This window comes from Rhamphochromis longiceps, linkage group LG16, assembly GCF_057381845.1.
Source record: "Rhamphochromis longiceps isolate RC_006_pf linkage group LG16, R_longiceps_female_GT1.1, whole genome shotgun sequence".
Lineage (NCBI taxonomy): Eukaryota > Metazoa > Chordata > Actinopteri > Cichliformes > Cichlidae > Rhamphochromis > Rhamphochromis longiceps.
This window is the reverse complement of record NC_140572.1, coordinates 29199461-29215605: the sequence shown is the minus strand read 5'-3', so window position 1 is coordinate 29215605 and position 16145 is coordinate 29199461. Positions and strand designations below refer to the sequence as shown.

General features: G+C 43.8%; 1 protein-coding gene across 1 annotated transcript; it reads left to right on the top strand.

The window, feature by feature from the left end:
- Positions 1 to 6561: 6561 nt before the first annotated feature.
- Positions 6562 to 7488, top strand: LOC146651354 (olfactory receptor 10A3-like). Its single transcript, XM_085385093.1, has one exon. It carries the CDS (start codon positions 6562 to 6564, stop codon positions 7486 to 7488), a length of 927 nt encoding a protein of 308 aa, XP_085241219.1.
- The last annotated feature ends 8657 nt before the right edge of the window (positions 7489 to 16145 follow it).

The following is a 16145-nucleotide window of genomic DNA, read 5'->3' as shown; positions in this document are numbered from 1 at the left end:
CGTACAGCAAATGCACACAAGATCTTTTCACTGGATGCAATGTTACTCCAATGGCCAAACATCAGAGATGGAATATCCAACCCCTTTTCATGAAGTTCCACATAGAACACAGGAACAAATAGGCCTACAATCACAAATGCAGACTAACTCATGCATAAACACACAAACAAACAAACCCCAGTTATTATTATTACTATTATTATTATTGTAACAAGAAAATCAAAGAATTGGTTTTCTTTGCCTAGTGCCAGTTCCACACCTACAATAATGCGGCAGCTACAGGTGACTGTAGTTCCAAAGTGCTTGCTGCCCGTAATAATGGTAATCCCTGAATGAGATAGTGGGCACTAAATTTCAGTATATGTTTAGATTAGTTCAGGTAGGACAAGCATAGTGCAGTTATAAAATCAGCTAAAGCAAAAACTGAGGTGTGGGAGGCCATGGAATAAGATGTAGGGCCTACTGGGTGCAATTTTTGCAAAATTTAAGTTCACTCAGGAGAAGAAAACAGTCCTCTACTCAGACAGTGGGCCGACTGTTCAGCAAACACTTCCTTTTTTTAATCTCCACGAGTGGCTCTCACACAGAAAGTACTGAACTGTACAATAGCATTGTCCCCAAAAGAAAAGTATGTCAAAAAATATGTCTTGTCATATATGCTTCATTTAAGGTGTTACCTGTTCTGTGAATTAATACTGGTAGGGGATAATGATGGTAATTCCTTCCTTTGCCATTTTTATTAGGAAATGTGAGATTGTGTCGAGCTGACACAATAGCATGAGCTGTTTATAGCACGACAGACACCAACCAGCAACCACCTTACAGCCACAGATGGAAGCTGCAGCCTCAACAATGGAGGTGTGGAATATTACATTGAGCCCAGTTGGACCAAAAGTCTTCTTCCATGGTCTCACAAAACCCCTTCCACTCCTACATTTTTGATTTAGAACTTTTGTTAGAACTGGACACTGCTTGGTTTGCCAGAAACATTCTGCTGCCTCAGAAGTCTAACAGACTCAATTCAGTATACACTATCTGGTTTGGAGATTACCACCACTACAGGCAGAAACTACCTTGCAGCCACAATTTTGTGCAGCTACTTGAACATTGCATGTGTAGAATATGGTCCACTCTGAGTCAATGTCCTCAGCTTTCCTTGGAAAACTGTTGAAGTTCTGCTGCAGGTGGGAGTCAAAGATGTCACAGGCTGGTGCTTCTGCCAGGTGTTCCCAGCGCAACCTCACTATGTTTAGGTCCACCAGGTCTTTCCAGCATCCTCTCTGTCACTTTATCCTAATCACTACCAGGTGGTGATCAGCTGACAGTTCAGGTCCTCTCTTCATCCTAGAGTACAGAACAGCAAGTAAATTTGAGCTGCATGAAGGGAGTAAAACAAGCATTTTCTCGGTTAAAACTGTCTTAGCTTAGCCCCTCTATCTTACAGGTGTCGGGGTGCTCGGCCTTTTGTTACACACAAAACAAAATAAAGACGAGAAGTAACAAGGGCAAAACTAAACTAAGACCTAAACTGGAGAAAACTACAATTGACTGTGACAACTATGAAGATGATGTGGAGCAGGAACACGAGTGAAGCTATGAAGTATAAACATGAACATGCCCTGAACCGAAAGACGACTTGACGAGGAATTTTACTTTTATTTGTTTAATTGTTTACTAAATGATTGAGGTGTAAAATAAACTGCAGTGGAGTTTGAAAACAAAATATGGTTGTGTGTGGTTGGAGGATGTGTTTGTGCTGGGGGAGGTGCAAAGGGGGGCCTAGCAAAAAAAAGTTTAACCACTGACATAGAATAACCTAAACTAAACTCAAGGCAACCTGATAATACTACAAGAACTACAAGAACCTTTCAATATACCTAAGAAATCACAAATATAACAATAAACTCAAAATGCGGGGTCACAGACCAATCCACTGACATAGTGTTTCTGTGCTCAGTCTCCCTTTTGTGTTTCCATGTTGCTCTTCTTGTGTTTCATCTCATCTCCCCATTTGTCTCCCTGTTTATCCCTGCTCCTGTGTCTTGCCCGTGAGTCCTGCGGTGTCATGTTCATTTGTATTAGCTGTGTTCCCTGTGTATTTCCACTTCCCTTTTCACCCTTGTGTGTATTTATGTGGTCTTTTGTCATTTATTCTTTGTCAGGTCATCTGAATTTGGGTCCTCCTCTTCTCTCCTCACGATTTTCCATGGCAGATTGTGACAACATGATAACATGCAGTGCTGACGTTCCCGGGACTGGAGCAAATTCTCTTATGATAAACTACCCAACATGTGTACCTTTGGTCTCAAAATTTGTTCTTTGGGTTGGACCTTCCTCCCAGTTTTTTTTATTTAGGACCACCACTGCAGCGGCATCCAGTTGAACAGCAACTCAAAGAGACAACAGAATGAGGCCACCTAGCGCAGTGCAGACATTACATGTCATGTACTGGTCATTAATGCATCCCAGAGCTGGCAGTTACTTGCCTTCATCCAGCTAACCAGGAAACAATGGCAGCGCTCCTCCAGAGAGGCCCAGTCAGTTTGGATCACCTTACTTAACATTATTAATGATAAAGCTTTATAAAGATTTTAGAACAATGAAATGTCTCTTTGGCTCTTGGAGGAGGCGGACGCATCTTTCACCCTCTCCCTCCCTCCTCTTCCCTGCTTCTGCTTCAATGTCTTTGTCTAGTCTCGTCTAACTCTAACCCTCAGAGAGTTTCTCAGTCTTGTTCTCTAAAACCTAAAGAATTATGGATTTGATCAACTGGTCCCGTAACGGAATTGACACCTTCCTGGGCTTGGGAGAGCCCGACTGTCTACTGACTACTCAATGGTCGGTTGTGTCGTGCATCTGGCAACACTTTCAATGGAAGACATTGAATAATATCTACCAATTCTGAACCACGGTAACAGAGTTCTGGCTGATTGGAGCTGGCTTGGACCTGGCTTATCGAAGAACAAGTAGCGGTTACAGCTGTTCAAAATCTCATAAGGCTGGCCGACATGATAGACGATTGGCAGGGCTGTGAGTTCTCAGACTGTGTTTTGAATGCAATATGGATAAGATCTTGGAGAAGCTCATGGCTCTGCAATATGGATAACATCTTGGAAAAGAACAACGGGAATTGAGAGAATTGGTGACCAGTGATGGACATTAGACCAACTGTAAAAATTGGATGCAGTTGTTCGCACTAAACACAAACATTCACCATCTTCACTCATGTGGCTATCCCACTGGCGCAAGCTGCCAAGGTCGAAGCTGACTGGACCAACAAACTTCTCCATGATAACAGGATTGTTGTCAGAACTCTTTGTCCCTCCTTCAAGGCCGCCTGGGTCCACTGGAGGCTGTTTACCTTCGCTTAACCAGGCCTGGTGACACTTTCTCTCAGCTGAACACAGGATACACACACACACACGCACACTGATACTGATACCCCCTCACTATAACCATAGCTGGACTGGCCATTGGGCATACCGGGCATTTGACCAGTGGGCCAATGGTGATTTTTCGTTTTTATGGGCCGATGGTTTTTTTTTTCTTTTTTTCATAACGGTATAAACACTGAAAGGTGGTGGATTGGCCAGAAGCTGGGAGATGTGTAAAAATAACTTAATTGTTTGGTGGTGGCTATTGCGGAGCTTCCACAGATTCAGTAACATTAGCAAGTGTTGGAGGCGAGATGACGGAAAGGTGAGGCAGGAGGAGGAGAGACCCGAGGTGGCCGCCGGTCTGAGTATCAGGGGAACTGAACTTCAGGTGAGAACTTATGACCTGCAGTCTATCTGGGTCAGATATAAACCAAGTTTAGGTGGAGTTTATTTTCGTTATGCTGACTTTTTACAGTCAGTTACAATAACTCGTACTGCGTACTAGCTAGCACGACGGAGTTGCTATACAGCTGGGTGGGTGCTATGATGTTACTGATAGTGAACTTTATTTTATCTATAAGGTTAGTTATTAGAGTTGCCAACCTTCCTGTAAAAAACGGAATCGTCTCGTATCCAGAGAAAGTATTACGTGTTTCATGTTGAGCTGAAAAGGAACACAGTTTGTCCCGTACTTCAGCTACAATGAAAAAGACACAAAGCTGGACTTATTCTGTGTCTTTATGCTGCACAGCTGTTTCTTATTCTCTCATTCTATCCTCCTCTCTCACCTGTTGTTATTTCAATCATGAAACTGATTAATGATCAGCTGATCGGCTTTTCTCTCTTGTTTGTTTATCGCCCACTTCGTGCCAGAAAGAAGAAACCAGTGGATGTCGCGCTAAACAACAGCAGCACGTTTAAGCTTGATCAGCTGTTGTTAGAATTTAATAAAAAAAAAAAAAAAAAAAAAGAATTTAATTAATATAAATTTCTAGTATCAGCTCATGTTTGCTGGAGCCACAGCTGTAAAAGCTGCTGGTCATGATATCGGTTTGGATATGTGGTGAGAGGGAAACATGAAGAGGAAACCAGGAGATGTCCTTACTGAATTATCAGAGCTGAACAGGTGAAGGACAAACAGGTTTACCTTTTAGGTGACATGAATGAGTTGAAGGGAAGATATGAACTGTTTCTGAGAGACAAATAACACCAGGATACGAGCTGACAGCTCGTAACAGTGCAGGGGCGGGTGTAGCAAAGTTTTGCCAGGGGCCAGGGAAAGGGGGGCACAAAGAAATACTTTCTTATTCTCATTTAAAATGTCTCGCTTTTAATAAATAATTATCTGATTCTTACAACAAACATTACATCATCTGATGTAAAATGTATAGAAATCAATTATTGTACATAGTGATTTTTTTCAGGGTCCCATCATAATTTCTTCAGAAGTAGCTAAGTATATGATGCCAGTATTTACCCACATTTTCTAGATTCTGTACCAGTACTGTGTGTAAAATGCCATCAAAAAGTCAATTAAGTTTTATTCTTTCTTACCTGTGCAGAGAATAGGCTTCTCTGTCTTAATTTCAGGTTTCCACCATGTGTTGTAGATAGTTCAGGAGGTTAACTCGACCAAGCAGTCTTTGGGTTTTGGCTAAATACTGTTTAGAATACCAGAATAGGGAGGATGGTGTAGGTTTAAGTTTATTAGATTGATACATATATACCAACAAGACTGTGTCCATCACTGTAACAACAATTTTTGTTTTCATTCAAAGGCTTTATGGTTTTTCCTATAATACCTGGTGCGCCAGTCTCTAGTCAAAATGCCCGGGCCGATTTTTTGTCCCAGTCCAGCTCTGACTATAACCCACCCTCCCTCCAATCCAACGCCTCCTCCCGTGCTTACTTCCCATCCGATGTGGACAGCGGATCAGCTGGAGGCGCAATCGAAGATTGCAGCGATCCCAGATCCAGCTGTACACACTAGAATATTCTCGCATGTTGCTTGTCTGTGTTTTATTGTGTTATGGTGTGGTGATATCTTTGCATTTCTGGATTATCCTTTTGTGTTACACATTTCAATGTTTTTTTCCCTAGCTTACCTAGCCTGACCTGTCTCCCCAATGTGACGTTTGTGTATTGTATGTACGGTCGGCAAGGTCTGTCATCTCGGTTGTGGGCAACTGCAACCGAAAAATAAAAATGTCATTTCATCATATCATCGGGGAAGATCAGGGATGTATAGCAGCTTCAATCTTAAATCAGACAAGGATGGGACAACATTCCTCTCCCAAAAATCCAGCAGTTAGTCTCATCAGCCAAGATGTTTACAGACTGTTGTTAAAAGAAAAAGGGATGCTACACGATGGTAAAAATGGACTTGTCCCAACTTATTGCGGCCATCACATTAAAAATGATTGTTTTTCCTAAAAGGCTATGTTGTGAGTAAAATATGGGTTTGTGAGATTTGCAAATGATTGCATTCTCTTTTTATTTACATTTTGCACTGTGTTCGAACTTCAGAAATGTTGCTTTTAATTTTTTCTATGAACATGAAATTCATTTATGTATGATATTTCACCACTCCAGACCTAAATGTCTGTAGATTCAAATTCCATTTTGAAACACATAACAAACATTTAGAGAAACATGTAGGGACATTAGACTTTCCCTTAAAAACAACACAAATGTTATCTTCCTCTACAGTTCTGAAAAGCTTTGATATTATATTTTTTATAAAGCAGCTTACTTAAAACAAATGTCAGAAACAGACAAAGACAAAACAAAGGAATGTATGCCATTGCCTCCAACCTTGACCCACCCACTTCATTTCTTCTCCTCTTTGCTGTTGCTATAAATGTTAGGCTTTTGTCTCTTTGAGCTGGGAGGGAGAGTAATGACTAAAATGTTGTGTTATAATGTCATTTGTTCTTCAGTTCAAATTAATTTCTCAGCTCAAATCTTGAACCTTATATAAAACAGTTTATGTTTATTATTTCACTGCTTATGTAAACATTTTGTCACGGGTGTCACACCTGTTGAGAATGAATGTGTCATAATGGCATAACAATTATTTGTAAAATAGCATTTAAACAATATAATAGACTTCTCTTGGGCATCTGATACCCATATCTATATCTTAAAGAACCACTGATAACATTATTATTGATTTTGTCAGAAAATGAAAAACTCCAGTGAGATTGTGTCATTTGTGCTGTCTGCTTATGGAAATGTTGGGGATTTAAAATACCTGTATTTAACCATAATATTGTTTTGGTATGTCTCTATATGTGTGGCCAACATAGTTCTTATTGTGGTCATACATGTGGACAGAAGGCTGCATGAGCCAATGTATATACTGCTCAGCAATTTATGTGTGAATGAAATAAATGCCAGCACATCACTGTATCCTCTTTTGCTCTCACAGATGTATTCAGACAGTCATGAGGTGACCTTGCCATGGTGTTATCTGCAGATGTGTTGTTTGTACACAAGTGCACCTGCTGAGTTTTGGAGTTTAGCAGCCATGGCCTATGACAGATATATTTCAATCTGTCATCCATTACGTTATAATGTCATTATGAACACAGAGAGAGTGCTTAAGATCATTCTGCTTGTGTGGGTTTTTTCATTTCTTATTTTTATACTCTCATTTTCTTTCATCTTCAGTTTGCAGTTTTGTGGAAATATTGTTGAAAATGTGTATTGTGAGCACCAATTAATAATTAGACTTTCATGTTCAGTTTCAGTCCAAAGCTCTATATCTATCATATTCTTTGTCATAATGAGTATTTTCATACCATTCAGTCTCATTTCAGTCTCTTATGTGAAAATTTTGACAGTCTGTCGAAAAACATCCACAGAAAACAAGCAGAAAGCCATGACGACATGCACCCCTCAGATCGTCTCTGTGTCCAACCTGTTTGTTGGCTGTATTTTTCACTCTATTAACTTCAGGCTTTTAATAAGTCAGGTACCAGATGAAGTCAATATCATTTTACCTATGTATATGCTCATTTGTCAACCAATGCTCACCCCTTTTATGTATGGATTTAATTTGCCAAAGATAAGGCAATCATGTAAAAGGTTTCTGTTTAAGAGAAAGTAAATGTCTTTGTTCAGCAAAAGACAGTCTTGAAGCCTCTCTGCTGTCTGGTGAAGAAACATTAGGCAACGGGCGTATGGTTTGTAGACATGAAGAAAATAAAATCTGGTAAGTCATATATTTTAATTTCTAAAATGCTGATGTCATTGAAAGTTGTATTGCTTTTTTTTTTTAAAGTAACCCTATAACATGTAATTTCCTCTTTTCTCCTGAGATAATCAGCTTTCAGTGAAAGGCTAATGTTATTATTCTGACACACAAATCAATGTATTAAACACACTTGTATGAATAAAATGGTTGGTTTTTTTCAATAATTTAGTTAAAAGTTATAAGTTTAGTAGTTTAGAATAAACCATCAGGCTCATTCAACAACCTAACCCTCAAAAGCATGACGTTTCCCTCAGGCACTAAAACAGATTTTTGTTCATTACACTGTCATCAAAAGGATTTGTGTTTCTCTCCCAAGTGTTTCTCTGCTACAACAAACTTGATTAGTGATCATCAAGTTATTAGGCAGGTGAAAGGTGATGATCAAGGTGGCTAGATCATTTAAATAAGGCATATTAGAACAAGGTTTAGAGTTCATAAGAGAAACTCCATTCATTTTAGGAGCACTGAATAGTGGCATATATCAGCATTCATATCACCTAACATACATTTATACCAATTTACATGAGATAATCGTGAGCTTTTATTAAAGAGTGTCATTGTACAGTTTGAGTCTTCTCCTCAATAAGACGAATGAATGTAATGAGAGAGAAAGTGAGTAAGATTAGATCCCTCAAACAGGTTTGAAGAACAGTTAGGGATCAGGAGTCAGTTCAAGGTCTTACATATTTGACACAATTGGGTAAGCAATAGTGTGTGGATAAAAATGATGATCCATACACATGTGCAGGTCTGTGTGTGTCGGGAGCTGGGAGAAGACTTAATGAAGAGAGATGTAAGGCACCAGGATGCAACAATACTTCAAAGTTAAATGACAGAAATGTAACCAGAGAAAAGGTTCAGGTTCAATCGGGAAGAAAGTAATTAATCTCCCTTACCACATAGTAAATAAGAAGTCTTTTATATTTGATTTGACTAGTGCTGAATTCAAATGTTAATGGCTGAGGCATTTACTTGAGTCATTTTCTGTCTGATTGCCGGTGATGCCTGAACATAGCTACATGGCTGTTTGAGCTCTGCTGTCTTCCTAGAGCTACTGTTACTGTCGCTTAAATAGCTTTCTTACATAATTTCCTTAGGGATTAATAAAGTATTCTGATTCTGATTCTAAATATACGTTGACAACATTTAGGCTAGCTTTAGCATCATCAGAATTGCAACACTTATCATAACTCGGTGAACTAAACAGAATCTTACCTCTGATAAAATATTTACTGTAAACATGAGTGACTGCCATTCTTTGCCGTTCCTTGGTTTTGCACTGATTATTATATCTGATAGTCCAGTAATTGTCTAGCATTTTGACTAAATTAAACTCAAAGATTTTCAAGGCATGGCTGTAGGGCAGCAGGGGAGAGTATTGTTTTGCCCTCCTGGTGAGCAATTCCCTGTAGCTCTGACATCACATGAGAATTATGAATTGTCCTACTTGGAGACTTCAGAGCTCTCATTGGCAACAACAGGTAAAACTGGAGAGGTGTGATTAGGAGGAATGGCCTGCCTGACCCAAACTTTAGTGGTGTCCTATTGTTGGACTTCTTTGCAAATCACAACTTTTCCATAACGAAGTTCGCAGTTGAGGTGCTGTTGACATTAGTTGAGGATATCGCAAGGCGCTGGATGAAATACTTCAAGGATCTCTATAATTCCACTACCACACCTTCCATTGCGGAACCTGAGTCTGGAGATGAGGGTGGCAGCTCACCTATCACTAGTGGTTAGGTCACTGAGGTAGTTAATTAATATCTGGTATAGTCCCCTGATGAGATTCGCCCCTTAGTTCCTTAAGGTCCTGGATGTTGTTGGGCTTTCTTGGTTGACACACCTCTGCTGCATTCCATGTAGATCTGGGGTAGTGCTTCTGGATTGGCAGATTGGAGCTGTGATTCTGATCTTTAAGAAGACAGACTGGAGGGTGTGTTCTAAATATAGATGGATCACACCTAAACTAATGGTACGTCAGGCAGTAATGCCTAGCCGAAAGTCCCAGGTATTTTCCTAGTGACCACTGTGAAAGGGGCAAGACTGGAGGATAGCCAGGAAAGACTGGATGTGTGAGTCTAGTCCTCTAACCCACTAGTCCTATAAAGACCCGGGCTGACCTGGACAAGAAATGGTAATAAGGCACTCCAAGAGCACATGGGTTAAGGGACTGTGAATACACCAGAATAAAAGCAACTGCAAGTAAAGGGGCCAGCAGTACCACTGCACTACATTAGAATGTCAGATAAGTGAAACTCATAGCCTGGTTTTAAACCACAGCATAAGAGGATCGACCCCTATGAAAAGACCATTGAGGGAACAGTTCACCCTGCCCGGGATAGGGTTACCAGGGCTCTGCCCTGGAACCAGGCCGGGGAGGGTTCCCGAGGGCGAGCGTCTGGTGGCCGGGACTTAGTCCATGGGGCCTGGCCAGGCACAGCCCAAAAAAGGGACATGGGCCCATCTTCCTGCAGGCCCACCACCCGCAGGAGGCACCGTAGGGGTCGGGTGCAACGTGAGCCGGGCGGCGGCCAGGAGCGGAGGTCCTGGCGGACCGATCCCAGGCTACCAAGACTGGCTGGGACATGGAATGTCACCTCTCTGGTGGAGAAGGAGCCTGAGCTGGTGCGTGAGGTTGTGAGGTACCGGCTAGTTATAGTCGGGCTCACCTCAAAGCATGGCCTGGGCTCTGGAAGCAGTCTCCTGGAGAGGGGCTGGACTCTGTCTCAGTCCGGAGTTGCACCTGGTGAGAGGCGTTGGGCTGGGGTGGGTATCTGGGTATCCCCTCTGCTTGCTGCTGGTATGTTGGGGTTTCTCCCAGTGGATGAGAGGGTTTGTTCCCTTCACCTTCAGGTCAGGGAACGGGTCCTGACCGTCATCTGTGCTTATGCACCGAGCTGCAGTTCAGAGTACCCAGCCTTCTTGGAGTCGCTGGGTGGGGCACTGGAGGGTGGTCCTCCTGGGGACTCTGTTGTCCTACTGGGGGACTTCAATGCTCATGTGAGCAACAACAGTGAGACCTGGAAGGGCGTGATTGGGAGAATCCCAATCCCGAATCTGAACCCGGGCGGTGTTTTGCTATTGGACTTCTGTGCAAACCACAGTTTGGCCATAACAAACATCATGTTCGAACATAAGAGTGTCCATAAGTGCACGTGGCACCAGGACACTCGAGGTCACAGGTCGATGATCGATTTTGTAATCGTATCACCAGACCTGAGGCCATATGTTTTGGACACTCGGGTAAAGAGAGGGGCTGAGCTGTCAACTGATCACCACCTGGTGGTGAGTTGAATCAGGTGGTAAGGGAGGACGTTGGACAGACCTGGCACGCCCAAAGGTACAGTGAGGGTGTGCTGGGAACGTCTAGCAGAGGCCTCGGACCTCGAGATCTTCAACTCACACCTCCAGCAGAGCTTCAACAGCATTCCGAGGGAGACTGGGGACATTGAGTAGTAGTAGGTGCCTGTTGTGGTGGTAATCCCCGAACCAAATGGTGGACACCAGAGGTGAGGGGAGCCACCAAGCTGAAGAAGGAGTCCTACCGGGCTTGGTTAGCCTGTGGGACTCCGGAGGCAGCTACTGCCACGGTCACCGGGTCAATCCCCAAGCTCTCTGTCCTGGTCGTTGTGTCCTTGGGCAAGACACTTTACCCTACCGCCTACTGGTGTTGGCCAGAGGGGCCGATGGCGCGATATGGCAGCCTCGCTTCTGTCAGTCTGCCCCAGGGCAGCTGTGGCTACAACTGTAGCTTGCCTCCACCAGTGTGTGAATGTGTGAGTGAATGAATAGTGGCATTGTAAAGCGCTTTGGGTGCCTTGAAAAGCGCTATATAAATCCAATCCATTATTATTATCATTACTGATAGGCCAAGCGGAATGCAGCGTGGGTGGTGACCGGGGTGGTGGTCCCCATCTTTAAAAAAGGGGACCGGAGGGTGTGTCCCAAATACAGGGGAATCACACTCCCTAGCCTCCCTGGGAAAGTCTATGCCAGGGTGCTGGGGAGGAGAGTCCGTCTGTTAGTCAAACCTTGGATACAGGAGGAATAATGTGGTTTTCGTCCTGATCGTGGAACACTGGACCAGCTCTTTATTCTCTCGAGGATACTTGAGGGTGCATGGGAGTTTGCCCAACCAGTCTACATTTGTTTTGTGGACTTGGAGAAGGCATTCGACCGTTTCCCTTGGTGGGTCCTGTGGGGGGTTTTCCGGGAGTATGGGGTGTCTGGCCCATTGCTACGGGCCATTCAGTCCTTACATGACTGTTGCAAGAGCTTGGTCCGCATAGCCGGAATTAAGTCGGACTTGTTCCTGGTGGGTGACAGGCCTGCCAATGCTGCCCTTTATTACCGATTCTGTTCATAATTTTTATGGACAGAATTTCTAGGCGTAGCCAAGTGGCAGAAGGCTTTCGCTTCAGTGGTCTTAGGATCTCATCTCTGCTTTTTGCAGATGATGTGGTCCAGTTGGCTTCATCAAATGTTGGCCTCCAGCTCGCCTTGGAACGGTTCGCAGCCGAGTGTGAAGCGGCGGGAATGAGAATCAGCACCTCCAAATCTGAGGCCATGGTCCTCAGCCGGAAAAGGGTGGAGTGCCCACTCTGGGTCAGGGACGAGACCCTGACCCAAGTGAAGGAGGTAAAGTATCTCAGGGTCTTGTTCACGAGTGATGGGAGAAGGGAGCGAGAGATCAACAGATGATTGGTGCGGCAGCTGCAGCAATGCAGACGCTGTACCGGTCTGTTGTGGTGAAGAGAGAGCTGAGTGTAAAAGCGAAGCTCTCAATTTACCGGTCGATCTATGCCCCTACCCTCACCTATGGTCACAAGCTGTGGGTAGTGACCGAAAGAACAAGATCGCGAATACAAACGGCAGAAATGGGCTTCCACCAAAGGGTGGCTGGCCTCTCCCTTAGAGATAGGGTGAGAAGTTCGGCCATTTGGGAGGGGTTCAGCGTAGAGTCGCTGCTCCGCCACATCAAAAGGAGCCAGTTGAGGTGGTTCAGGCATCTGACAATGATGCCTCCTGGGCGCCTCACAGGCGAGGTTTTCCGGGCATGTCCCACCGGGAGGAGGCCCCGGGACAGACCCAGGACACGCTGTAGAGATATCTCTCAGCTGGCCTGGGAACGCCTTGGTGTTCCCCCCGGATAAGCTGGAGGAGGAGGCTGGGGAGAGGGAGGTCTGGGCATCTCTGCTTGGGCTGCTGCCCAACCCAGACCCGGATAAGCGGAAGAAGATGGATGGATGGTGTCACGTCCGGTGTGGCAGACGTGTGGAGTTGTAGAAAGGACCCAAAAGGCGGCAGCTCTGGTGCAGGTGAGTATTTATTTACAGGAGTGGGTACAAACAGCAATGGTGGGTGAACATGAAACTGGAAAACCTAAACTGGGTAAAACTAACAAAACAAACCAGAAACGAAGTTGCAGGGAGGTCCGGGGAAATACATATGGAGAGATGCAGGGAGACCAAGGGGAAACAACACAGACGAACCAGCAACGACTAAGACAGAAGACAAGACTTAAAAACACTCAGAGAACACAGGGAGATCACACACAGGTGGGGGACACAGCTGGGAGTGATAAACGTGACGAGACTCGGGAGGCAAACTGAAAACACTCACATAAGAAGCAGACCTACAAAATAAAACAGGAAAGACATACACGCAATGACACAACACACAAACTTCACACAGACTGGGGAACACATAGGAACATGTAGAGCTGGGCGATATAAGATTTTTTCATATCACGATATGTTTTTTTCATTTCAGGCGATAACGATATCTATCACGATATAAGCCAAATAACTATATTTGTAAGATTTAAATGTGCCGTTGCTCACAAGTAAAATGTGAAATAATCAGCAGCTTGTTTTTATTTAAATATTTATTTCCCATAATAAGTTCAACAGGGTAGATGTACTTAACCCTTTACAGCCGATCGGAGCGGGCACGCTCTGTTTTGCGTAACTATTTTTAAATCCCGGTAGCACTGCAACCACGTAAGCTAGCGCAAAAATTTTTTTTGCATATGAAACCGGAGGAGTTGTACTTACATCTTATGCCATCAGCTTGTCCTAGGTCACGGTTTCCTTCCACATAAAGCTTTGTAAAAACTGCATAAAAAGCGCTTGCAGGAACAAAAACATAATATTCCAGAAACACGCTTTACCGATCCAATCAGCTGGTCATAACACTTCCTACGTTGGAATAGACATCAGCGCGAACTTTTGCATTTCCGCCATTACTTGCCCGAAACCGGAAGTGACGTCATTTTCGCGGAAATGTAGTCTTTTTTACTATCAGGGCCTCAGGGCCTATACTCGTCTTTTTAAAAGTTATCTTTGACTTTATGACTTTCTGTGTCGTTTCTGGGATGCTTAGGACTCATATTGCACTGCTGGAAATAGTTTATTTTGATGCATATGCTGCTTTTTTGCAAATTTGCAGTATAATATTTATTTTCGTTTTTCCTGCAGTGTATAGAAATTGGTGTATTTCAAAAATAAAACTATGAAGACACTCAAAATAAATTTCCTGTGGTGGGAAACTATTTTGTGCAACTTTTTTGTATTTACAGTTTTGAGGGATAAGCCTCTTAAATTTCTCTAACTACAAATATATGTTAAAAAATCAAAAACGATTTTCAATTTTTTTGTAGTTTATTGCACTTTTTTGCAATTTATGTAATTACTATGCACTTAATGAATACATATTATTAAAATCTGGGCTATAATGGTTGTATTGATGTATAGCAACTTGAAATGCTCCCAAAAATGGCTCCACAGCATGTAAAAATATGATATAAGCTCTGGCGGACTTGGTTCTATGGTAGGTCTTAAAGGGTTAAGGAACATGAGACTTTTTCAGATAAATAAAGGCAAATATGGCAAACTACACAAAAGGCAGCCGCTGAAGCATTTAAGTTTCAAAATAGAACAAACAAAACAGACTACTAAATTGTCAATTCCACTTAGAAACAAAATATTAATTCTAAAAATAAATCTTAGTTTGTTTTACAGAAGATCAGACAAAATTGACTAACTTTTGTCAATATCAAATAAAATGAGAACTAAAAGGAAATTCTCACTCTCTCCTTGTTGTATAGCTTAGCTTTTCAAACAGTTACTTTAGTCTGATAAAAGCCGAATGACGAATTAGCACTTCCAGTCAGAGATTGAGCATGCACCGCTTTATTGTATTTCCAGACTTGCTTTCGGCACGCGCTACTCTGTTTTTGTCAGACTTGAAATAGCTGAAATACCTTCACACTACGGAACTTCTGTGGCTCTTCCATTCGACAATCTCTCCGGCGTTGGAACCATCATCTGTTTTCTCTTCGGTAACCTTCGGTCACGCTCGGTTGATCTTTCTCTAGTCGGCGCACTCATTTCCTCCATTACCGGGCGGCACAGCGGCTGGTTGCTTCCCAAACAAATACACATGTGCGGCACGTAACAAGTCACGTGACGTGACGCTGCGGCTGTGATTGGTTCAGCTCTGCGCTACTTAATTTGGATTGGCTGTTGTTCTTCTTTTTTTTTTAAGAGGACAAGAGAGACGAGGCCTATCGCAATAGTTTAACTTTTCTATCGCCCAGCTCTAGGAACATGAAAACAAAACCCAGAATAATAACTACTAAAACATAAACACGGAGTCACAAACTCCGGATCATGACAGATGGATGGATAAGAGGATCCAGTATTGCTGATGGCAGGCAGTCTGCGCCTCTGAAGGTAGCATCATAGTAAACACACTGTGGTGTGATAGAGACACGGCGGGTTCAGAGATCATTATTTTGAGCCATTTTATTTACTGTGGCTGCAGCTACCAAACTGCCAGCCGCACATTCATCACACCACAACGCTTCTCAACCCCTGCTTCCCCTTGTTTTTAAACACAGCAGCCATGATTGCGGATGCCATGCAGGTGCGTCCACCCAACCAGCTTCCAACCCAGCGACAGGACCACACCTCCGGTGGTGGCGGCAATGCTGGTCTGGAGGCCGGCCATGCCTCCAGCGGTGGCGGTGATGCTGGTCCGGAGGCCGGCCACCTGGCGAGCAGGTACGACCCTGCAGGCCCTGCTCAAGGGCGGCTGGGCCGTCAGCCGTCGCTCCAGAACAGCTCGCGCTTCGAACTCGGACCCATATTGAGCAGGCTCCACTTGGACGGGGACCTCCGTCTCCCCACATGGTTCCTCCACCACTCCTGGCTCGAGCGGACCCTTGTGCACCTCCTTCATCTCCTGCTGGAGCAGCTCCTCCACCTCCAGCAGGCAAGGACCCTCTCACACCTCATCTATCTTTGGCTGGAGCAGCTCCTCCACCGTTCCCGACTGGAGCAGCACCTCACCCAGCTGTCCCCCCTCCTCCAGCTACCGTGTTGCCCCACGCGGCTCCTCCGTCACTTCCCCACAGTCAGGATACACCGGTGGGGGTGGCGGCAGCGTTGTTGATCAGGCTTGGAGCAGCATTGTCAGGTTCGCCATTCTCTCCAGGTGACGCTCGG

Coding starts and splice junctions, on each gene's coding strand:
- LOC146651354 (XM_085385093.1), top strand. CDS start 6,562: ATGAAAAACTCCAGTGAGATTGTGTCATTTGTGCTGTCTGCTTATGGA.